Source organism: Oncorhynchus gorbuscha, linkage group LG07 (assembly GCF_021184085.1).
Source record: "Oncorhynchus gorbuscha isolate QuinsamMale2020 ecotype Even-year linkage group LG07, OgorEven_v1.0, whole genome shotgun sequence".
NCBI lineage: Eukaryota > Metazoa > Chordata > Actinopteri > Salmoniformes > Salmonidae > Oncorhynchus > Oncorhynchus gorbuscha.
The window spans coordinates 50,900,479-50,924,817 of record NC_060179.1 but is presented as its reverse complement, the minus strand read 5'-3'; the positions used below and the strand labels follow the sequence as shown (position 1 = coordinate 50,924,817).

Sequence of the window (24,339 nt, the reverse complement as noted above, 5' to 3'; positions counted from 1 at the left end):
ACACGCTCACTTTGAGGTGGAAACACGCCACAATGGGGAGCTTCTTCATAGTCAGCTGTTTGGTGGACTCCTGGTAACTATGGCAACCACTACACTTAATCTTGGCGCCGCTCCCTAAGTGCTCTGGTCGGGTAAACCTGCAGAAGACGGACCAGGGTCAGAACCCACACCGTGTGTGTGTGTGTGTGCCTGCGAGTGTGTGTGCGCTCGCATGATAGAAAGATGGACAGCAGAACAGAGAGATACAGAGAAGGTTAAAGCGATGATGTGGAAGGAATTAGTCAGAGGGATGATTACCTGCATAGAAAGAAAGTGGGAGTGGTGGCCCCTGAAAGATGAAGAGAGAATGAGAGAAAGAGAGCGATAGAGAAAGGGATGGTGATAAAGGGATGAGCAGAACCTGCCTAGACAGTCAGTGAGTGTGGTGGCCCCTGAGAGAGGGGGAGAGGGGTGAGATACCTGCGTAGACAGTCTGTGAGTGTGGTGGCCCCTGAGAGGTGGCTCTCTCCGTTGAGTGTGATCCCGTCTCCCCCGGGGCTGAGGGGCCAGAAGGGCGTGGACGACCCCGGCAGGTCCAGACTGATGTCCCAGAACGGGTCTATCGTCGTGGAAACACCACTACAGGACGAGAGGGGAGGGGGTCTGTTAGGGAATGGCTTTTGGGCTTTGACTGACCCAAAGCCTATGAATCCATCTTATAACCTCTACATTTGAGTCATTTAACAGATGCTCTTATCCAGAGCGACTTACAGTTGCAATTAGGGTTAAGTGCCTTGCTCAAGGGCACATGGGATTTTTCACCTAGTTGGCTCAGGGATTCGAATCAGCAACCTTTCAGTTACTGGCCCCATGCTCTTAACCGCTAGAATACCTAAGTAGCCAGTTACAACACTTGAACAATGTTCGTTTGCATGCGAGTGTGAGTGTATATATAGACGACTTAGCTGACAAAGTCACGAAAACGATGCGCACGCTTCAATGGGGTAGAAGTCGGAGTTGTTGTGATTCGGGATGGCTACCAACTATGACAAGAAACTGTGACGTGGGGAATCGTAAGTGACTTGTTTCAGCTAGTTTCATCTTGTTCTTGATAGGTCTTGTTTTGAGGTATTTCGACTGATTTCATGTCAATCCTAATATGGCTCAAGTTTGCGAGATAGCTAACCAACCAACAAACATCTATAACGATGAATTTGAGAGACAACAAGTGCTCATTGTGCAAATTCACTTATGTTTTCATTAAACATTGGAGATTAAAAATTGTTTACGTGTTGTCAACAATCTAAGCCAACCCCGTCTGTTTTGCCCCATAGTTGCGCCCACGTTGGTTTTGTTGCTAAACAACAAACCTGTCTATACACATTTACAAAATGTTGCACAAATGCTTCTCAATTAGTGTTGCAAACTCAACACGAAATGACTAATTCTTTGTGAATGAGTAAATATTGTGCATTACTCTGTGTCCACCAGATGTAGGTAGAACACTATGTCAGAGTCTACATTGCCCAGTAGGTGCCTTGCTGCTAAAGCAGTGGGAGTGGAGCAAAGGGTGATGCGTGTGTTAATTAAAAAAAATATTTTTAAAAATCAGTCCCACTCTCCTTGACTCACTGCAGAGAGGGGGTCTGACCAGGGCTAAGAGTGAGTGATTTAAAAACATTTTTTAAATATATTTTTTACAAATGCTGGTTTGAAACGTGATCAACATGATGCATCAACAGTACACACGCCCACACAAACAAACAGTAAGGGTGAAGCACAAAGATGTAGAGGAAATAACTTTCACACTGTTTACAAGCGCACACACACACACACACACACACACACACACACACACACACACACACACACACACACACACACACACACACACACACACACACACACACACACACACACACACACACACACACACACACACACACACACACACACACACACACACAGAGAAAGATGGAGGAGCATACTGGCAGACTTGACAGGTGACGTCAGACTGCAGACCCCCAGTGAAGATTTGGTCGATGATGCAGTTGCAGTTATTGGGGTTGTTGGCCTTCTTCCCGTTATCATCTCCTTGGTGAACATCGAGAGCACAGGGACAAAACACACACACACGCGATTGAGAATTAAAGCTTGTCGACTGCTGCAGAACTCCACCCCCCCGCTCCACCACAGTATCAGAGAAAGACATAATCGAGAGAGAGAGAGAGAGAGAGAGAGAGAGAGAGAGAGAGTGAGAGAATGAGGGATGTTGAAGGAGGACACAGGGCTAAGCAAACACAATCAGCACTTATGTAAAGAGGCTCTTTGTCTGTGTCAATTAGCAGCCCCTCGTCTCAGCTCATCCAGTCAGATAGCAGACCAGCCATTTTCTTCACTCTCCTCCTCTCTAGTTCATTCTCCCCCAATCACTGCTCCCTTCCTTTCCCGTATTCCTGCTTTTCCTCCCACCATTTGACTGTAGCAGAAGTAGAGAGCGTGGGCGCCATTTGAGTAGAGCAGTCTGCTTTCTACAATCTGATTGTCTGTTCAAGTTAGTATGTGTACATGCACAGTGCCTTCGGAAAGTATTCAGACCCCCATTTTTCCCGATAGAACCTAATTCTAAAATGTATTTTAAAAAACCTCAGCAATCTACACACAATACCCCATACTGACAAAGCAAAAACAGGTTTTTTTTATAAATTTTACAAGATGTATTAAATCGAGAAATACCTTATTTACATAAGTATTCAGACCCTTTGCTATGAGACTCGAAATTGAGTCCTGGCGCATCCTGTTTCCATTGATCATCCTTGAGAAGTTTCTACCACTTGGGAGTCCCCCTGTGGTAAATTAAATTGATTGGACATGATCTGGAAAGGCACACTGTCTATAAAAAGTCCCACAGCTGACAGTGCATGTCACAGCAAAATCCAAGCCATGAGGTCGAAGGAATTGTCCGTAGAGCCCCGAGACAGGATTATGGTCGAGGCACAGATCTGGGAAAGGGTGCCCAAAAAAATTCTGCAGCATTGAAGGTCCCCAAGTACAGTGCCCTTCAACATTCTTAAATGGAAGTTTGGAACCACAAAGAGCTGGCCGCCCTGCCAAACTGAACAATCAGGGGAGAAGGGCCTTGGTCAGGGAGGTGACCAAGAACCCGATGGTCACTCTGACAGAGTTCCGCTGTGGAGATGGGAGAACCTTCCAGAAGGACAACCATCTCTGTAGCACTCCACCAAATCAGGACTTTATGGTAGAGTGGTCAGACGGAAGCCACTCTTCAGTAAAAGGCACATGACAGCACGCTTGGAGTTTGAAACAAAGATTGAATGCCAAGCGTCTCATCTGGAGGAGACTTGACAACATCCCTACGGAGATGCATGGTGGTGGCAGCATCATGCTGTGGGGATGATTTTCAGCGGCAGGGACTGTGATACTAGTCAGGATTGAGCAAAAGATGAACGGAGAAAAGTACAGAGATCCTTGATGAAAACCTGGTCCAGAGTGTTCAGGACTTCAGACTGGGGCTTAGGTTGACCAACAACCAAGACAACGACCCTAAGCACACAACACAGGAGTGACTTCAGGACACGTCTCTGAATGTCCTTGTGTTGCCCAGCCAGAACCTGGACTTGAACCTGATCTAATATCTCTGGAGAGACCTGAAAATATCTGTGCAGCAACGCTCCCCATCCAACCTGACAGAGCTTGAGAGGATCTGCAGAGAAGAATGGGAGAAACTCCCCAAATACAGGTGGGCCAACGCTATAGCGTCATACCCAAGAAGACTTGAGGCTGTAGTCGCTACCAAAGGTGCTTCAACAAAGTACTGAGTAGAGGGTCTGAATACTTATGTAAATAGGATATTTCAGTGTTTTGTTTTATTATAAATTAGAAAACATTTCTAAAATCCTGTTTATGCTTTGTCATTATGGGGCATTGTGTGTAGATTGATGAGGGAAAAAAAAAGATTTAAATACATTTTAAAATTAGGCTTAAACCTCTTTGGGCTAGGGGGCAGTATTTTGACGTTCGGATGAAAAGCGTGCCCAAAGTAGGATATGCATATAATTGGTAGATTTGGATAGAAAAAACTCTAACGTTTCTAAAACTGTTAAAATGATGTCTGAGTATAACAGAACTGATATGGCAGGCGAAACCCCGAAGACAAACCATCCAAAAAATTAACATTTTCAGCCTACCACTGTTTCCAATGGCTGTCATGTTAATTATGAGGTGAAATCCTCCAAGATTGCAGTTCCTAGGGCTTCCACTAGATGTCAACAGTCTTTAGAAAGAGTTTCAGGCTTGATTTTGGAAAAATGAGCTAGAATTTGTAGTTTTTCTAAGTGGCTCCCATTTTGGCTGTCTTGTTTTCATGCGCATGAGTGAGAGCGCGTTCTTTGTTGTTTAACTCCGGTGAAGACATTGATTCTCCGTCTTAAATTTCATCGTTTATTTACATATTAGCGTACCTGAGGTTTGATTATAAACGTTGTTTGACTTGTTTGGAGAAGTTTATTGGTAACATTTGGGATTCATTTTGTATGCATTTTGAAGGAGGGAAACCAGTGGATTATAGAATGAAACACGCCAGCTAAACTGAGTTTGTGGGGTTATAAAGAAGAAGGACTGTAACGAACAAAAGGACCATTTGTGATGTAGCTGGGAACTTTTGGAGTGCCAACAGAAGAAGATCTTCAAAAGGTAAGGTATTTATTAAATCGCTATTTCTGACTTTCGTGGCGTGGCGCACCTGCCTGATGGAAAAATGTTTTCATGCTTTTGTATTCAGGGCGCTGTCCTCAGATAATCGCATGGTGTGCTTTCACCGTGAAGCCTTTTTGAAATCTGACAGAGCGGCTGGATTAACAAGAAGTTAAGCTTTATTTTGATGTATGACACTTGTTTTTTCATGAATGTTAAATATTTCTATTTCTGTCATTTGAATTTCGACTCTCTACAATTTCACTGGATGTTGTCGAGGTGGGTCGCTAGCAGAACGCCTGCGCCAGAAAGGTTAAACGTAACAATGTGGAACAAGTCAAGGGGTCTGAATACTTTCCAAAGGCACTGTATGTGGGTGTAAGGCTGTGTAATATATTTGTGTTTACCCCTGTATATATAAAAAGGTAGGTCTTAAAAAAGGTGGTGTGTGTGTGTGTGTGTGTGTGTGTGTGTGTGTGTGTGTGTGTGTGTGTGTGTGTGTGTGTGTGTGTGTGTGTGTGTGTGTGTGTGTGTGTGTGTGTGTGTGTGTGTGTGTGTGTTCCTGCGCGATTCTATGCGTTCGCCCCTGTACTATGATGCAAACCTTTGCAGTGGCGATGCAACACGTCCAGGGCAGCGATGAGGAACTCGTGGGCATCCTGCTGCTCGTAGCCTGCTAGGTGGCGCGCGTGCGTCCACACCAGGTGCAGCAGTCGGAAGGGAATGTGGGGCGAACGGTGGCCCGAGTAGAACTGACAAGAGAGAGAGAGAGGGAGGGATAAGAAAAAAGGAGGAGGAAGAAAGAATGGAAACATTAAATGTGAGGGGAGAAGGAGAGGGGGAATGGAGAGAGAGAGCGCGAAAGTGAGGAGAGGGAAAATAAAAAGAGGTATAAGAGAGAATAAGGGTTGGAGAAGGGGCGGGATGAAACAGGAACTTAAAACCATGCAAATCCCACCACGTACTGACAACAACTTCGCTAGCTAAGTACTTCCACTACAATGGTTTTAGAGGGAGAGAGGTGGGGGTGAGATAGATAGTTTTGGGTTGAGAGAGATTTAGAACAAGAGCGTTATAGACAGCAGTAGAGGTGGCCAGGCAAAGAAAGAGGGAGAAGGATGGAGGAGGTGTGCGAGCCTGAAAGAGAAAGATATTTTTAACCCCCTTACCTCCTGAAAGAGCTGGGACATCTCACACACCAGACAGGAGTTGGACTGCATCTCACACTTGTGTCTGTCGGACAGAAAGAAGTCCCGCAGCAGGGGCGTATGGGTGAGGGCCTGGACGATGCAGTTCATAAAACACGTGTTGCCCAGGTTGATCAGACCTCGAAGTCCTGAGGGAGAGGAGGGTTAGAGGTCGAGCGAGAGAGTGAAGCAGGACGCAGAGGAAGATGGAGAGAGAAAGGAACAGACAGGTAAATGGGGGGGGGGGGGACATGCAGAAAGAGACATAATATCAATTCTAGCGCCAAAACCACTACAGTAAATGAGAACCAGTGGAGAACATGGCTGTAACAGATGGCCACAGTGGTCCCTAGACGGAGGCTGGAGTGAATACAGCAGCCTCACACTGGCAGGAGGACAACAGGGTAAGACCCACTGAGCTGGGCTACCCTGACAGGTAGGGTTGCATGCAAAGCTACCGGTAATTTACCAAAGTTACTGGCATTTTCAGTCATTTGGGTACATAACAGGTAATCTACGGCAGTCTATGGTAACTTTGGTAATTTATACTTGAATAACAGTCCCCCGTGCCCAAGAAAGCCAAGTTAACCTGCCAAAAGGACTATCGCCCCCTGGGCCCTCACATCTATAGCCATGAAAAGCTTTGAAAGACTGGTCATGGCTCACATCAACCATATGACACAATCTCCATTGCACTCTCCATCACACTCTACGCTGCCCACCTGGACAAAAGCAATACCCAAGGTAAGAATGCTGTTCATTGACTACAGCTTATCAGTCAACGCCATAGTCCACTCCAAGCTCAGGACAGTGACTGAACACCTCCCTCTGCAACTGGATTCTGGACGTCCTGACCGGCCGCCCCCAGGCGGTGAGGGTAGGCAACAACACATCCGCCATGCAGACCATCAACATGGGAGCCCCTCAGGGATGTTTGCTCAGTCCCCTCCTGTACATCATGTTCACATGCGACTGCATGTAAGACGCCAACACGCCGGTGGTAGGACTGATCACACACACACACGACAATGATGCAGCCTATAGGGATGTTGTCAGAGACCTGGCAGTGTTTTGCCAGGACAACAACAACCTCACCCTCAACATCAGCAAGATAAAAGGAGCTGATCGTGGACTACAGGAAACAGAGGGGTGAGAATGTGCAAAGCTGTCATCAAGATAAAGTTTGGCTACTTTGAAGAATCTCAATATATATATATATATATATATATATATATATATATACACTGTATTTGTTTTACACTTTTTTGGTTACTACATGATTCCATATGTCTTATGTCATAGTTTTGATGTCTTATATAGTTTTGTTTACTATTATAAATAGTAAACAAAGAAAAATCCTGGAATGAGTGGGTGTTTATAAACTTTGGACTGGTAATGTAGCTACCTCAATCACCTGCTACCCCTGCACATAGACTTGGTACTGGTACTCCCTGTATATAGCCATGTTATTTTTGACTCGTTATTGTTATTGTTTATTCACTGTGTGTTTATTCCTCGTGTCTCGACGTCATTGAATGTTTTAGCTTTAACTCTGCGTTGTTGGAAAGGACCTGTAAGTAAGCATGTCACTAATAGCCTACACCTGCTGTTTACAAAGAACGTGACAAATACAAATTTTGATGCGAATAACTTTTTATAAAATGAATCATATATACAGAATAGATGTGTTATATGTCTGTCCATATTGTCCATGAGTTTGTAGTAGATAAACCTTATGGTTGAAGAGAAAAATAGCCTAATTAATGAAAGAGAAGCATCTAATCAACAATGACATTATTTTCAATTATCTCTTCCAAACTTTTTACACAAATGCCACGAAAACAAAGACATAATGACACACAGTTACCGTGTGAAAAGTTTGGGGTCAGTTGGAAATGTCCTCGTTTTTGAAAGAAAACACCTATGTAGATATTCCTTTAAAAATCAGCCGTTTCCAGCTACAATAGTAATTTACAACAGTAACAATGTCTACACTGCATTTCTGATCAATTTGATGTTATTTTAAATGGGCAAAAAAATGTTACTTTTCTTTCAAAAACAAGGACATTTCTAAGTGACGTTTGTGTATTAAAAAACATGTTGCCCCTAACCAGCTGCTCACCTCAGTACCCCTACAGGGCACCATTACACACAGTACAGGGCATCTTGACAAAAAAAACAAATTGAGATTTGCAAGCGCGCGAGAGAGCGCACGAGCGTGAACGTTTAGCACCTAGCAGAAGCATACTGCGATGATGTTTAACACCACTCATCTCCAACTCTGTCTGAGCTGCTCCATAGCTGTGTGAAGGAGGAGTGAGAATTAAAGAGGGATGAGTGAGATGAGAGGAATGTCTTATTTCTCCACAGGACAGCACTTTCTAAATCCCTGATCAATAACATACTACCTCTCTCACACACACACACACACACACACACACACACACACACACACACACACACACACACACACACACACACACACACACACACACACACACACACACACACACACACACACACACACACACACACACACACACACACACACACACACACACACACAGATAAACACATTTTTCAGACACAGCCAACAGAAGCCTCTGCAATGAGATTAAGGAGAGACTGGGGGTTCTATCCGCCCACAGACATCACACAGTCTGTACTGCAGATGCTGTCATCGCACTGAACCTCATAGGAAATGAACTACGCCCATATAGAGAGAAGCAGACTAGAGCGGTTTGCCCGAGTCCTCACCACTAACCCTTCTGTGTTGGCAGGTCTGAATGGACCAATATGGCGGGTTCAATACGACAATGGCTCCACCAAGCCTTATAATTTCCATCTGCCATATTGCTTATCCCATTATTGGGATTCATCAGATTTGGAAATACAGAAAGGGTAGAGGGTATGGGCTAGGCAGGGGTAAGAAGCTAGGATAAGGGACCAGGGAGATGGTTTTCAGACGAGGCACAAGACAACTCTTGCTGTAGCCAGACAGTGCAGCACTGGGAGGAGGAGCCCTTACCGATGGTGCAGTTTGTCGTCATTTTCCGACGCTTTGGATTGTGCCGCAGCAGCTCCAGCTCTCGTTTGGTGGGCTCCCACGTCGAATACTTCTCCCCTACACCTGACACAGACAACAACAGGAAAGAAATCAGTAAAAAAAACAAGTGCAAGGCAGAGAGCTAGAGAGAGGATGTGAGAACTTAGATTTAACTAGATGGGTGGCTTTACCTTAAACCTGAAGGGAGGGGAACAGGAAATAGGGAAACCTACATGGCCAATGCAGTGGAATCTCTAGAGAATATGCATTTGACATATACCAGAGGTGCAGTAATGTACTGCACTAGGGCTGTACAATAAGGGCAACAAAAACAAATGGAGATTTTGGTCCCAATTATTGCGATTCTACTTGCGATCGTCAAGTTCTGCCACACCGACCAAACCATTTCTGTACGAACCTTGCTTTGTACACTGGGGCATTGTCATGCTGAAACAGGAAAGGGCCTTCCCCAAACTGTTGCCACAAAGTTGGAAGCAGATAATTGTCTACAATGTCATTGAACGCTGTAGCGTGAAGATTTCCCTTCACTGGAACTAAGGGGCAGGTAACATTCTCCAGGCATCTGCCAAACCCACCCCAGCCAATGCTTGGCATTGCGCATGGTGATCTTAGGTTTGTGTGCGGCTGCTCGGCCACGGAAGATGATTTCATGAAGCTTCCGACGAACAGTTGTGCCGACATTGCTTCCAGGGGCAGTTTGGAACTCGTAGTGAGTGTTGAGGACCAACGATTTTTATACGTTAAGCGCTTCAGCACTCCCGTTCTGTGAGCTTGTATGGCCTACCACTTCGTGGCTGAGCCATTGTCGCTCCTAGACATTTCCACTTCACAATAACATCACTTACAGTTGACGGGGACAGCTCTAGCATGGCATACATTTGACGAACTGACTTGTTGGAAAGGTGGCATCCTATGACGGTACCACGTTGAATGTCAAAGAGCTCTTCTGTAAGGCCATTCTACTGCCAATGTTCAAACTGCCGAATCCACTAATTTGAAAGGATGTCCACATACGTACTTGCATGCATGCATGTACAGAGCATTCAGAATGTATTCAAGACCCCTTTACTTTTTCAAAATTTTGTTATGTTACATACTTATTCTAAAATTGATTCAATTGTTTTTTTCTCCCCTCAGTCCACACACAATACCCCATAATGACAAAGCAAAACCTGTTTTCTAGAAATACCCCAAGTATTCAGACCCTTTACTCAGTACTTTGTTGAAGAAGCTTTTGGCAGCGAATACAGCCTCGAGTCTTCTTGACGTATGACGCTACAAGCTTGGCACACGTGTATTTTGGGAGTTTCTCCCATTCTTCGCTGCAGATCCTCTCAACCTATGTCAGGTTAGATGGGGAGCATCGCTGCACAGTTATTTTCAGGTCTCTCCGGTAGAGGTCAACAGATTATGATTTTCCAATGCCGATAACGATTATTGGAGGACCAAAAAAAAACGATTCCGATTAAATTGGCCGATTTTTTTATTTTTATTTATTTGTAATGATGACAATTACAACAAAAATGAATTAACAGTTATTTTAACTTACCGTAATTTCCGGACTATAAGCCGCTACTTTATTCCCACACTTTGAACCTCGCGGTTTATACAATGACGCGGCTAATTTATGGATTTTTCCCGCTTTCACAAGAATCATGCCGCCAAAAAACTGAGCACCGTCACATAATGTGATGTAAATCGAGCGCGCTCAAACTTCCCATCATTCTGATTACGGTAGTAATTTTGTCACCCTCATCATGGCAAAGACACGGAGAAATGCATATGATGCAGCTTTCAAATTGAAGGCGATCGATCTGGCTGTTGGAAAAGGAAATAGAGCTGCTGCACGGGAACTTGGCCTTAATGAGTCGATGATAAGACGTTGGAAAGCAGCGTGAGGAACTGACTCAGTGCAAAAAGACAACAACAGCTTTCAGAGGGAAGAAAAGCAGAAGGCCCAAAGTATTTGCAGCGACTCTACATCAGTGTAAATCGTGCATTTAAGGTGGTGCTCCTTGTTCAGTGGGAGGCTTGGATGACAAGTGGGGAGAAATCCTTCACTAAAACGGGCCGCATGCGAAGAGCAACTTATGGTCAAGTCTGCCAGTGGTTTCTGACAGCGTGGAGCATTGTCAAAAAATCCACTATCATCAACGGGTTTCGAAAGGCTGGACTGCTGCGTGTTGAAGGGGCAGCATGAGCTCAGCGGGGTATTTGCCTCCGGATGAAAGTGACGAGAGCGACAATGAAAACGATCCAACATCGGATGAAGCAATTCAGAGGCTATTCAACTCCAACACCGAAGGAGATGGCTTCAGTGGTTTCAGTGCACAGGAGGAGGAAGATAGTGACCAATGACTTTCTTGGTAGGCTAGGCCACGGTTTAATTTGTTACAAGCCGTGTTTCGTTTAAAGGCTGTGTAAAGTTCATTTGTTTCAATGTACCGGTAGGCACCTACGGCTTATAGACATATGCGGCTTATTTATGTACAAAATACATATTTTTTTATAATTCAGTGGGTGCGGTTTATATTCAGGTGCGCTTAATAGTCCAGCAATTACGGTAATATAATACATCAATAAAATCCATTTAGCCTCAAATAAATAACGCAAACACAAAGTGTTGGAGAATAAAGTAGAAGTGCAATATGTGCCAAGGAAAAAGCTAACGTTTCAGTTACTTGCTCAGAACCTATGAAAGCTGGTGGTTCCTTTAACACGAGTCTTCAATATTCCCAGGTAAGAAGGTTGTAGTTATTATAGGAATTATAGGACTATTTCTCTCTATACCGTTTGTATTTCATATACCTTTGACTATTGACTATTGGCACTATAGTATTGCCAGTGTAACAGTATAGCTTCCGTCCCTCTCGTCGCCCCTACCTGGGCTCGAACCAGGAACAGATTGACAACAGCCGCCCTCGAAGCATCGTTACCCATCGCTCCACAAAAGCTGCGGCCCTTGCAGAGCAAGGGGAACAACTACTTCAAGGTCTCAGAGCAAGTGATGTCACCAATTGAAACGCTATTAGCGCGCACCCCACTAACTAGCTAGCCATTTCACATCGGTTACACCAGCCTAATCTCAGGAGTTGATAGGCTTGAAGTCATAAACAGCTCAATGCTTGAAGCACAGCGAAGAGCTGCTGGCAAATGCACGAAAGTGCTGTTTGAATGAATGCTTACGAGCCTGCTGCTACCTACCACTACTCAGTCAGACTGCACTATCAAATCATAGACTTAATTATAACATAATAACACACAGAAATACGAGCCTTTGGTCATTAATATGGTCAAATCCGGAAACTATAATAAAAAATATAAAAAATTACCGTTCCGTATTTTATCTAACAGGTGACATCCATAAGTCTAAATATTGCTGTTACATTGCACAACCTTCAATGTTATGTCATAATTATGTACAAATCTGGCAAATGAATTACGGTCTTTGTTAGGAATAAATGGTCTTCACACAGTTTGCAGGCGAGCCAGGCGGCCCAAACTGCTTGCACGGAACGCAAGAGAAGTGACACAATTTCCCTAGTTAAAATAAATTAATGTTAGCAGGCAATATTAATTAAATATGCAGTTTTAAAAATATATACTTGTGTATTGATTTTAAAGAAAGGCATTGGTGTTTATGGTTAGGTACACATTGGTGCAACAGTGATTTTTCGCGAATGCGCTTGTTAAATCATCGCCCGTTTTGCGAAGAAGGCTGTGATTTGATGAGAAATTATTATATGCCCAGTCTGAGGTCCTGAGCACTCTGGAGCAGGTTTTAATCAAGGTTCTCTCTGTAGTTTGCTCCGTTCATCTTAGCCTTGATCCTGACTAGTCTCCCATTCCCTGCCACTGAAAAACATCCCCACAGCATGATGCTGCCACCACCATCCGTAGGGATGGTGCCAGGTTTCCTCCTGACGTGACGTGACGCTTGGCATTCAGGCCAAAGAGTTCAATCTTTGTTTCATCAGACCAGAGAATCTTGTTTCTCATCCTTTAGGTGCCTTTTGGGAAGCTCGAAGCGGGCTGTCATGTGCCTTTTACTGAGGAGTGGCATCCGTCTGGCCACTTACCATAAAGGCCTGATTGGTAGTGCTGCAGAGATGGTTGTCCTTCTGGAAGGTTCTCCCATCTCCACAGCGGAACTCTGGAACTCTGTCAGAGTGACCATCGGGTGCTTGAGACCAAGGCTCTTCTCCCCCGATTGCTCAGTTTGGCCGGTAGGACAGCTCTAGGAAGAGTCTTGGTGGTTCCAATCCTCTTCCATTTATAATGATTGAGGCCACTGTGTTCTTGGGGACCTTCAATGCTGCAATCATTTTTTGGTTCCTTTCCCCAGATCTGTGCCTTGACACAATCCTATCTCCTCAATGTTTTTGAAAAATATTTCCAGCTCTGTCCCTTTCGATAACCACTCCGCATGAAAGAGAAAAAAGTTAATAAAATAGGCCTACTTGATTATTTATTTTTCCTTTGCCAAACTAGCCTATACAGTGGGGCAAAAAAAGTATTTAGTCAGCCACCAATTGTGCAAGTTCTCCCACTTAAAAAGATGAGAGAGGCCTGTAATTTTCATCATAGGTACACTTCAACTATGACAGACAAAATGAGAAAAAAAAATCCAGAAAATCACACATGAATTTATTTGCAAATTATGGTGGAAAATAAGTATTTGGTCACCTACAAACAAGCAAGATTTCTGGCTCTCACAGACCTGTAACTTCTTCTATAACTTCTTCGAGATAGGGGGGCGCTCTTTTAATTTTTGGATAAAAAACGTTCCCGTTTTAAACCAGATATTTTGTCACGAAAAGATGCTCGACTATGCATGTAATTGACAGCTTTGGAAAGAAAAAACTCTGACGTTTCCAAAACTGCAAAGATTTTATCTGTGAGTGCCCAAGAACTAATGCTACAGGCGAAACCAAGATGAAATTTCATACAGGAAATGGTCCAGATTTTGAATGCTCTGTGTTCCAATGTCTCCTTATATGGCTGTGAATGCGCCAGGAATGAGCCTGCACTTTCTGTCGTTTCCCCAAGGTGTCTGCAGCATTGTGACGTATTTGTAGGCATATCATTGGAAGATTGACCATAAGAGACTACATTTACCAGGTGTCCGCCCGGTGTCCTCCGTCGAAATTATTGCGTAATCTCCAGGTCCATGCGCGTTCCATTTTCTTCAGAGGAGAAAGTCAACTGCCACGAATGATTTATCATCGATAGATATGTTAAAAACACCTTGAGGATTGATTCTAAACAACATTTGCCATGTTTCTGTCGATATTATGGAGTTATTTGGAAAAAAGTTTGCGTTGTAATGACTTAATTTTCGTATTTTTTCTTACCCAAACGTGATGAACAAAACGGAGCGATTTGTCCTACACAAATAATCTTTTAGAGAAAAACTGAACATCTAACTGAGAGTCTCCTCATTGAAAACATCTGAAGTTCTTCAAATGTAAATTATTTTATTTGAATGCTTTTCTTGTTTTTGTGAAAATGTTGCATGCTGAATGCTAGGCTTAATGCTTAGCTAGGCTATCAATACTCTTACACAAATGCTTGTTTAGCTATGGTTCAAAAGTATATTTTGAAAATCTGAGATGACAGTGTTGTTAACAAAAGGCTAAGCTTGAGAGCTAATATATTTATTTCATTTCATTTGCGATTTTCATGAATAGTTAACCTCTTGCTCCTACCTGGCACGCAGGCGTCCCATCTAGAGATTTGAATGCAAATGCGCTACGCTAAATGCTAATAGTACTAGTTAAAACTCAAACGTTCATTAAAATACACATGCAGGTTATTGAATTAAAGCTACACTCGTTGTGAATCCAGGCAACAAGTCAGATTTTTAAAATGCTTTTCGGCGAAAGCATGAGAAGCTTTTATCTGATAGCATGTAACACCCCAAAAGACCCGCAGGGGACGTAAACAAAATAATTAGCATAGTCGGCGCTACACAAACCGCACAAATAAAATATAAAACATTCATTACCTTTGACCATCTTCTTTGTTGGCACTCCTAGATGTCCCATAATCACTATTGGGTCTTTTTTTTCGATTAAATCGGTCCATATATAGCCTAGATATCGATCTATGAAGACTGTGTGATAAACGGAAAAAAATAGCGTCTTATAACGTAACGTCATTTTTTTAAATTAAAAAAGTCGACGATAAACTTTCACAAAACACTTCGAAATACTTTTGTAATGCAACTTTAGGTATTAGTAAACGTTAATAAGCGATCAAATTAATCACGAGACGAAGTGTTTTCTATAGGGGTCCGTCTGGAAATAATGTCCGTGTATTTCTCAACCAAAATATCCGGTCGGAGACCTGAAGAAAAAGCCTGTCTCTTGTTAGTTTGACCAAGAAACAAAGAATTGGCAAATGACAAGACTGTTGACATCGTGTGGAAGCTGTAGGTACTGCAACCTCAGCCCCAATTAATGTTGTTCGCCCATAACAATGGGTTGAAGTGGCGGATGGATATATTTTTCCACTTTCAGTGATCAGATTTTCCTGCACTTTTCGATGAAACGCACATTCTGTTATAGTCACAGCCGTGATTTAACCAGTTTTATAAACGTCAGTGTTTTCTATCCATACATACTAATCATATGCATATACTATATTCCTGGCCTGAGTTATGGTAATGAGCTTGAGGCTATAAATAGGATCCCGGATACGGGATTGCTCGTCGCAACAGGTTAACCTCTTGAGACTCTAGAGGCAGTATTTCATTTTTGGATAAAAAGAAGTGCCCGTTTTAAGCGCAATATTTTGTCACGAAAAGATGCTCGACTATGCATGGAATTGATAGCTTTGGAAAGAAAACACTGACGTTTCCAGAACCGCAAATATTTTCACTGTGAGTGCCCTAGAACAAAAGCTTCAGGCAAAACCAAGATGTTTCTGCAACCAGGAAATGAACAGGATTTCTGAGGCTACGTTTTGCATTATCTCCTTATATGGCTGTGAATGCGACAGGAATGAGCCTACCCTTTCTATCGTTTCCCCAAGGGGTCTGGAGCATTGTGACGTATTTGCAGATATATCATTGGAAGATTGACCATAATAGACTACATTTGCCAAGTGTCGGCACGGTGTCCTGCGTGGAAATTGGTGCGCAAAACTCAGCTGCTGGTATTTTTCCATGGGATTCTGAGAAAAACCAGGCTTCCACGAACGGCATATCAATGAAGAGATATTTGACAAAACACCTTAAGGATTGATTCAAACAACGTTTGCCATGTTTCGGTCGATATTATGGAGTTAATTCGGAAAAAAGTTCGACATTTTGGTGACTGAATTTTCGGTTCATTTCGGTAGCCAAATGTGTAGTAACAAAACGGAGCGATTTGTCCTACACGAATCTTTCAGGAAAAACTGGACATCTGCTATGTAACTGAGAGTCTCCTCATTGAAACATCTGAAGTTCTTCAAAGGTAAATTATTTTATTTGATTCCTTTGCTGGTTTTTGTGAATATGTTGCGTGCTAAATGCTACGCTAAATGCTAAGCAAGCCATCAACACTCTTACACAAATGATTGATTTTCTATGGTTCAAAAGCATATTTTGAAAATCTGAGATGACAGTGTTGTTAAGAAAAGGCTAAGCTTGAGAGCAGGCATATTTATTTCATTTCATTTGCGATTTTTAGAAATCGTTAACGTTGCGTTATGGTAATGAGCTTGAGGCTGTAGTCACGATACCGGATCCGAGATGGCTCGGCGCAAGAGGTTAAGAGGCTCCTCTGTCCTTCACTCGTTACCTGTATTAATGGCACCTGTTTGAACTTGTTATCAGTATAAAAGACAAAGACCAAAGAGCTGTCAAAGGACACCAGAAACAAAATTGTAGACCTGCACCAGGCTGGGAAGACTGCATCTGCAATAGGTAAGCAGCTTGTTTTGAAGAAATCAACTGTGGGAGCAATTATTAGGAAATGGAAGACATACAAGGCCACTGATAATCTCCCTCGATCTGTGGCTCCACGCAAGATCTCACCCCGTGGGGTCAAAATGATCACAAGAACGGTGAGCAAAACAGAGAACCACACGGGGGGACCTAGTGAATGACCTGCAGAGAGCTGGGACCAAAGTAACAAAGCCTACCATCAGTAACACACTAGGCCGCCAGGGACTCAAATCCTGCAGTGCCAGACGTGTCCCCCTGCTTGAGCCAGTACATGTCCAGGCCCGTCTGAAGTTTGCTAGAGAGCATTTGGATGATCCAGAAGAAGATTGGGAGAATGTCAGATGAAAGAAAAATATAAATTTTTGGTAAAAACTCAACTCGTCGTGTTTGGAGGACAAAGAATGCCGAATGCTGAGTTGCATCCAAAGAACACCATACCTACTGTGAAGCATGGGGGTGGAAACATCATGCTTTGGGGCTGTTTTTCTGCAAAGGGACCAGAACGACTGATCCGTGTAAAGGAAAGAATAAATGGGGCCATGTATCGTGAGATTTTGAGTGAAAACCTCCTTCCATCAGCAAGGGCATTGAAGATGAAACGTGGCTGGGTCTTTCAGCATGACAATGATCCCAAACACACCGCCCGGGCAACAAAGGAGTGGCTTCGTAAGAAGCATTTCAAGGTCCTGGAGTGGCCTAGCCAGTCTCCAGATCTCAACCCCATAGAAAATCTTTGGAGGGAGTTGAAAGTCTGTGTTGCCCAGCAACAGCCCCAAAACATCACTGCTCTAGAGGAGATCTGCATGGAGGAATGGGCCAAAATACCAGCAACAGTGTGTGAAAACCTCGTGAAGACTTACAGAAAACATTTGACCTCTGTCATTGCCAACAAAGGGTATATAACAAAGTATTGAGATAAACTTTTGTTATTGACCAAATACTTATTTTCCACTATAATTTGCAAATAAATTCATTAAAAATCCTACAATGTGACTGTCATAGTTGAAGTGTACCTATGATGAAAATTACAGGCCTCTCTCATTTTATTAAGTGGGAGAACTTGCACAATTGGTGGCTGACTAAATACTTTTTTTGCCCCACTGTATATATCCGTCTTTCCTGAGCTTTACTGGCTTAGGAAACTGAGGGCCCAGAATACCTTATACAATGTTGCAATTTTGCTAGCATGAGCTTCAGGCCAGACCCAAGTTAATAGTTGAACCATTGTTTCAAGTTAGTTGTAGACAGGCCGTGCACAGCCAATGTGATTTATTGGATATACATTACTTTATGGATATTTTCTACCTGCAATGTTTTTATTGTTTTTTCAAAGTGTTTTTTTACATAATTGGCAATGACAATAGAAGTTACAAACCTAAGAGGTATCACTTTCATTCAGATATAATTTTAATTAGCCACATGACAATAACTTTGAGAAACGAAGACATTATTAGAAATGAAATTAAACTGTTGCACAAAAAAAACGTGCACATGAAAACTATAACTGGCACGCAGATCAGGTAGAAGTGGTAAGATAAATTGAAATTACATATCAGAAAAAGGTTGCCGCCTCCTCGTGTAGCAAATTATCAGCAGTAGGAGCGGTATGGGGATGGTCGGGTCAATTTATCTTGATATCTGGCTCCCTCTTGTTTGTGTCTTATTTCAAACAGTACGCTTAAAGCATCAGACAAGTTCGATGCATATAGGGTGTGTCTATATGGAAAAATACACATTTAAAAAAAGCTGAGACACTTCACACCACTTAGAGAAAAAGGGATTTTCGTGGCAGGTTAGGGGTGCATTTTCACTAACCCTTTTCCTAACCTTAACGTCAATCTCCTAACCTGCTATCGAAGTGGTGTGAAAAGAGTGTTTCCCAGATTTAGCTAGCAAGCGATTAGCATTAGGGGCAAATTTGTAGCTTGCTAAAACCAACTTACTAGCAAATTACACAAAAGAATAGTATACGACAGAAAACATGTGGATTTATATTAACAAGAAAAATGGAAAGGTGTGTTGATCTTTTTTTTGTAAAAACCTGTTGACTGCATGCTGTTGTTTGGTCAATGCATGCAATGCAGAGTGAATATTGAGCATGAGAAACTGCCTGCTTGAGTAACAGGGGGCAGGGCTTGGTGAATGGGATTGGGAACAGGCCAAAAGAGAGAGCGAGAGAGAGAACGCTAAACTCAAGCAATAAATCAAAAGTTTAGAAAACAAAAGCTGTGTTATAACCGAGGTGTCAATGTATAAATCAGAGGGCAATACTGGGGGATTGAATAGGGGAAAGAACTTACCTTGCAATTTCCACGCTTTCCTTTGTTCCTCTTTGGCAATCTGTTCCATTTCTTTGTCGTATATGTAGTCTTGGCACACAAAGCAATATATACCACCATACAATAGATCTATAGCTGGAAGAAAAACAGACACAGAAAGAGAATGAAGTGACAAATGATAAATGGGGAGGAAAAGGAGGTATGAAACAGCTCAAGGCTACATTGGAACATTCTGTTCATTTGTAGCTCTAGGTTGCATCCTAAATGGCACCCTACTCCCTATATAGTGCACTACTTCTGACCAGGGCCCAGTGCACTACAGAGGCAAAGGTGCCAATTTGGGTCGCGAATCCAAGATCAGTCCTGGAGAAAGGAGTAGGCAGCTAGCTAGCTCTCTACCTCTGCAAGGCCAGCTTACGCGCTGACATCTTGACTTTCTGATAACATCCTTTGGCGTAGGAAAAGATCCGGGGCGAGCGGGAGGGCTTATAGTCAATGTGACGATGTGAACACATCCCCGCTTGATAATGTTTTGATAAATGTCTATTTATGAATGTAGTGTAAAGGGCCCGTTTTTTAATACAATTTGTCAGCCATCGTTGACATCTTTTACACCACTTCAATCTGAAAAATCAGACTTTTCACCGTCAACTCGTCAGCTACCACGCATGCAGGTACCCACAGACAGAGGGATAGAAAGAGGATAGAGCCAGGTAAAAGCTGCACCTCTCCCTATCCCTCTCTCTCTCCCCCTCTAATATCCTCCTCACCTTCTCAGCAGCCGCAGCTCCAATACCTGTTTGCAGTTCCCATGACAACCTGCCTATGCAATTGGCTGCTTGAGGCAGACATAACAATCATTAGGTGTATGTGGAGAGAAAGCACGGGGTATGCAGGTTGTGTGTATGTCTAAATGATCGCCCGAATGATTAATTACGGTATTAAAATGTGGATAGATACAGTGTTGACTGGTGTCCCAGCTGTGACCGAATGTATTGAAATGTCAAACTGGGCCCTGCAGGTGTTGGGGAGAACCAAGTTGCAGCTAATAGCAAAGAGTGGAACATCAAGTCTGCCTGTGGATTCAATTCACACACCAAACCAAATACAACCAGTTTTACAGCTGTAATATGTTGTGGATATTGGACATAAGTGTATAATGCTGTCATTGCAGTGAAAATATAACTTTCCTGCAGATTGCCACATCATCGAGGGAGGCTATTCACCAAAAAAAACACAAAAACAAAAATCGGGCACAAAAATAGGATAGAGACTGAAAAAGTAAAACCCTAGCCTTAGGACTCAGATTGAATAACAGCCACACTGTTAATGGCACAATAAGAGCTGGAGAGAGAGAGAGAGAGTGAGAACAAAGTTGCGTAACAAGGTGAGACTTGCTGAGAGAAGACAAAATGAAAATAAACCCACAGACCTTCATGTAACCATGGGAACCGAGAAAAAGGAGGGAGAGAAAGAGAAATAACCCGATACAGGGAGAAACATAACATGAAGAGCCAAAATAGAGGAAGAACAGACCAAACATCTAAAAGGAAGAAAGAACTCAAAAAATAATTACTGGAAAATGAAGGAACTGGTTTAACTGAATTCTGTTGGGTTTTATTAAGACATGTTAATTACTCTGTGTACTCATCTAGTGAGATCGGTCATTCTTTTCTTCTCCTCCTGCTGTAGCGTAAATCTATCTATGCCCTATAGGCTAATAGACGCGGGCTGCAATGCATTGAGCTGCTCAGGCACATTTGTGCAACAGAGAATCAGCAACCCCACTGGTGCCAAGTGCCTATGTGGCCAACTACACAGGCCACATTTAATAACCCCTGGGGCATCAGTCCTGGCGTGTTGCATTGTGTTGCAATTATGTTGCGTTAGGTTGCATAACAGGTCGGTGATTTATGTCGCCATCAGCTCCATCCCTGATGTGGTACAGCGACGATAACCCAACAAGGTTTGATGACACGTTCATCTTGACATTGGCTCATTTCTGCCACCATAAAACCCCTAGAGCTGAACAAAAGGACATACATTTTTATTTACTGGTGCTTATTACCCTCAACAGTATAATTAGCTACTTAGCAGCCTTTGTTTGGGCCCCGTGTGTGAAGGAGGGGCAGCCGAGGCCTGCCTAGTTCAGCGAAGGGGGTAATTATGACTCTTTAATGTTTCAGGGGTGTGGGTGAGGGACCTGGCAGGGGGCGGAGTGTTGTGGTGGTGCTGTACAGGTCCAACGTGTCAAATATGAAGTAAGACAGAGGAGCAGAGCACATGTTCTATGTTAGAGGTGTGCCGAGTAGTCGGACTAAACGAGTATCGCAACGGATATGGACAAAAGAATTTAAAAAAGAATATATATATATATATATTTTTTTTTTAATCGGGTGCTAGCACGCTTCTTTCTCATGTCAGGCAGTCATGTGTGAGGTTCTACGTGGTCTAAATAACGCAACTGACTGTCTGTAAAGAGAAGGGCGGGCTGTACGTTGATCCTGCTGCTCTGATTGGATAAAGTGAAACTGTATTTCTCCGTACACTCGTGTCATAATTTCACCCAATCACTTTTCCTTGCATGTTTTTCAGGTGAGATTGCTGCTGCCTGCTACCGTGATAAATTACACGACGAGGATGTTTGCTATGAAGCTATCAACGTGAATAACATTTAACAAGCGGGGCAAGGGTACGGGGAAAAAAAAGACGAAACGCTGATCCGCATATTCTAACTGGTTGACAGCAAACTTGGCTTCCCGCTGCATGTTCAGACACCCTTCTGTGCGCTGCTTCTAATCTGCAGATTTTTTGCAGTGAGAATGTGCAGAGAGGTATCTTGCCAATATCTACTTAGGCATATAATATATATTTATTTTTTTACTTCAGTTTTGCACAATCAGGAGTATCATCCAATCAGATTATCAACTGTTGATTTGAGTATAGGATGACCAGTACGGCCATGTCGGCACAACACTAAATCAAATCAAATTTTATTTGTCACATACACATGGTTAGCAGATGTTAATGCGAGTGTAGCGAAATGCTTGTGCTTCTAGTTCCGACAATGCAGTGATAACCAACAAGTAATCTAACTAACAATTCCAAAACTACTGTCTTATACACAGTGTAAGGGGATAAGGAACATGTACATAAGGATATATGAATGAGTGATGGTACAGAGCAGCATACAGTAGATGGTATCGAGTACAGTATATACATATGAGATGAGTGTGTAGACAAAGTAAACAAAGTGGCATAGTTAAAGTGGCTAGTGATACATGTGTTACATAAGGATGCAGTCGATGTTGTAGAGTACAGTATATACATATGCATATGAGATGAATAATGTAGGGTAAGTAACATTATATAAGGTAGCATTGTTTAAAGTGGCTAGTGATATATTTACATCATTTCCCATCAATTCCCATTATTAAAATGGCTGGAGTTGGGTCAGTGTCAATGACAGTGTGTTGGCAGCAGCCACTCAATGTTAGTGGTGGCTATTTAACAGTCTGATGGCCTTGAGATAGAAGCTGTTTTTCAGTCTCTCGGTCCCAGCTTTGATGCACCTGTACTGACCTCGCCTTCTGGATGATAGCGGGGTGAACAGGCAGTGGTTCGGGTGGTTGATGTCCTTGATGATCTTTATGGCCTTCCTGTAACAACGGGTGGTGTAGGTGTCCTGGAGGGCAGGTAGTTTGCCCCGGTGATGCGTTGTGCAGTCCTCACTACCCTCTGGAGAGCCTTACGGTTGAGGGCGGAGCAGTTGCCGTACCAGGCGGTGATACAGCCCGCCAGGATGCTCTCGATTGTGCATCTGTAGAAGTTTGTGAGTGCTTTTGGTGACAAGCCGAATTTCTTCAGCCTCCTGAGGTTGAATAGGCGCTGCTGCGCCTTCTTCACGACGCTGTCAGTGTGAGTGGACCAATTCAGTTTGTCTGTGATGTGTATGCCGAGGAACTTAAAACTAGCTACCCTCTCCACTACTGTTCCATCGATGTGGATAGGGGGTGTTCCCTCTGCTGTTTCCTGAAGTCCACAATCATCTCCTTAGTTTTGTTGACGTTGAGTGTGAGGTTATTTTCCTGACACCACACTCCAAGGGCCCTCACCTCCTCCCTGTAGGCCGTCTCGTCGTTGTTGGTAATCAAGCCTACCACTGTTGTGTCGTCCGCAAACTTGATGATTGAGTTGGAGCGTGCGTGGCCACGCAGTCGTGGGTGAACAGGGAGTACAGGAGAGGGCTCAGAACGCACCCTTGTGGGGCCCCCGTGTTGAGGATCAGCGGGGAGGAGATGTTGTTGCCTACCCTCACCACCTGGGGGCGGCCCGTCAGGAAGTCCAGTACCCAGTTGCACAGGGCGGGGTCGAGACCCAGGGTCTCGAGCTTGATGACGAGCTTGGAGGGTACTATGGTGTTGAATGCCGAGCTGTAGTCGATGAACAGCATTCTCACATAGGTATTCCTCTTGTCCAGGTGGGTTAGGGCAGTGTGCAGTGTGGTTGAGATTGCATCGTCTGTGGACCTATTTGGGCGGTAAGCAAATTGGAGTGGGTCTAGGGTGTCAGGTAGGGTGGAGGTGATATGGTCCTTGACTAGTCTCTCAAAGCACTTCATGATGACGGAAGTGAGTGCTACGGGGCGGTAGTCGTTTAGCTCAGTTACCTTAGCTTTCTTGGGAACAGGAACAATGGTGGCCCTCTTGAAGCATGTGGGAACAGCAGACTGGTATAGGGATTGATTGAATATGTCCGTAAACACACCGGCCAGCTGGTCTGCGCATGCTCGGAGGGCGCGGCTCGGGATGCCGTCTGGGCCTGCAGCCTTGCGAGGGTTAACACGTTTAAATGTCTTACTCACCTCGGCTGCAGTGAAGGAGAGACTGCATGTTTCCGTTGCAGGCCGTGTCAGTGGCACTGTATTGTCCTCAAAGCGGGCAAAAAAGTTATTTAGTCTGCCTGGGAGCAAGACATCCTGGTCCGTGACTGGGCTGGATTTCATCTTGTAGTCCGTGATTGACTGTAGACCCTGCCACATGCCTCTTGTGTCTGAGCCATTGAATTGAGATTCCACTTTGTCTCTGTACTGACGCTTAGCTTGTTTAATAGCCTTACGGAGGGAATAGCTGCACTGTTTGTATTCAGTCATGTTGCCAGACACCTTGCCCTGATTAAAAC

At 43.5% G+C, this 24,339-nt stretch overlaps 1 protein-coding gene across 3 annotated transcripts in view; it reads right to left on the bottom strand.

The window, feature by feature from the left end:
- The window catches only part of LOC124039980 (ubiquitin carboxyl-terminal hydrolase 22-like), a 54,598-nt gene that overhangs the window by 7,481 nt on the left and 22,778 nt on the right, over positions 1-24,339 (bottom strand). For 2 of the 3 annotated variants that reach the window (XM_046356619.1, XM_046356621.1), the window contains 7 exons: positions 19,180-19,293; positions 8,908-9,009; positions 5,862-6,028; positions 5,297-5,444; positions 1,968-2,073; positions 460-618; positions 11-137 (listed from right to left, as the gene is read on the bottom strand). In XM_046356619.1, coding sequence (XP_046212575.1) covers positions 11-137; positions 460-618; positions 1,968-2,073; positions 5,297-5,444; positions 5,862-6,028; positions 8,908-9,009; positions 19,180-19,293 — 923 coding nt within the window. The remainder of the gene's footprint in view (positions 1-10; positions 138-459; positions 619-1,967; positions 2,074-5,296; positions 5,445-5,861; positions 6,029-8,907; positions 9,010-19,179; positions 19,294-24,339) is intronic. The other variant, XM_046356620.1, reaches the window with a different exon arrangement.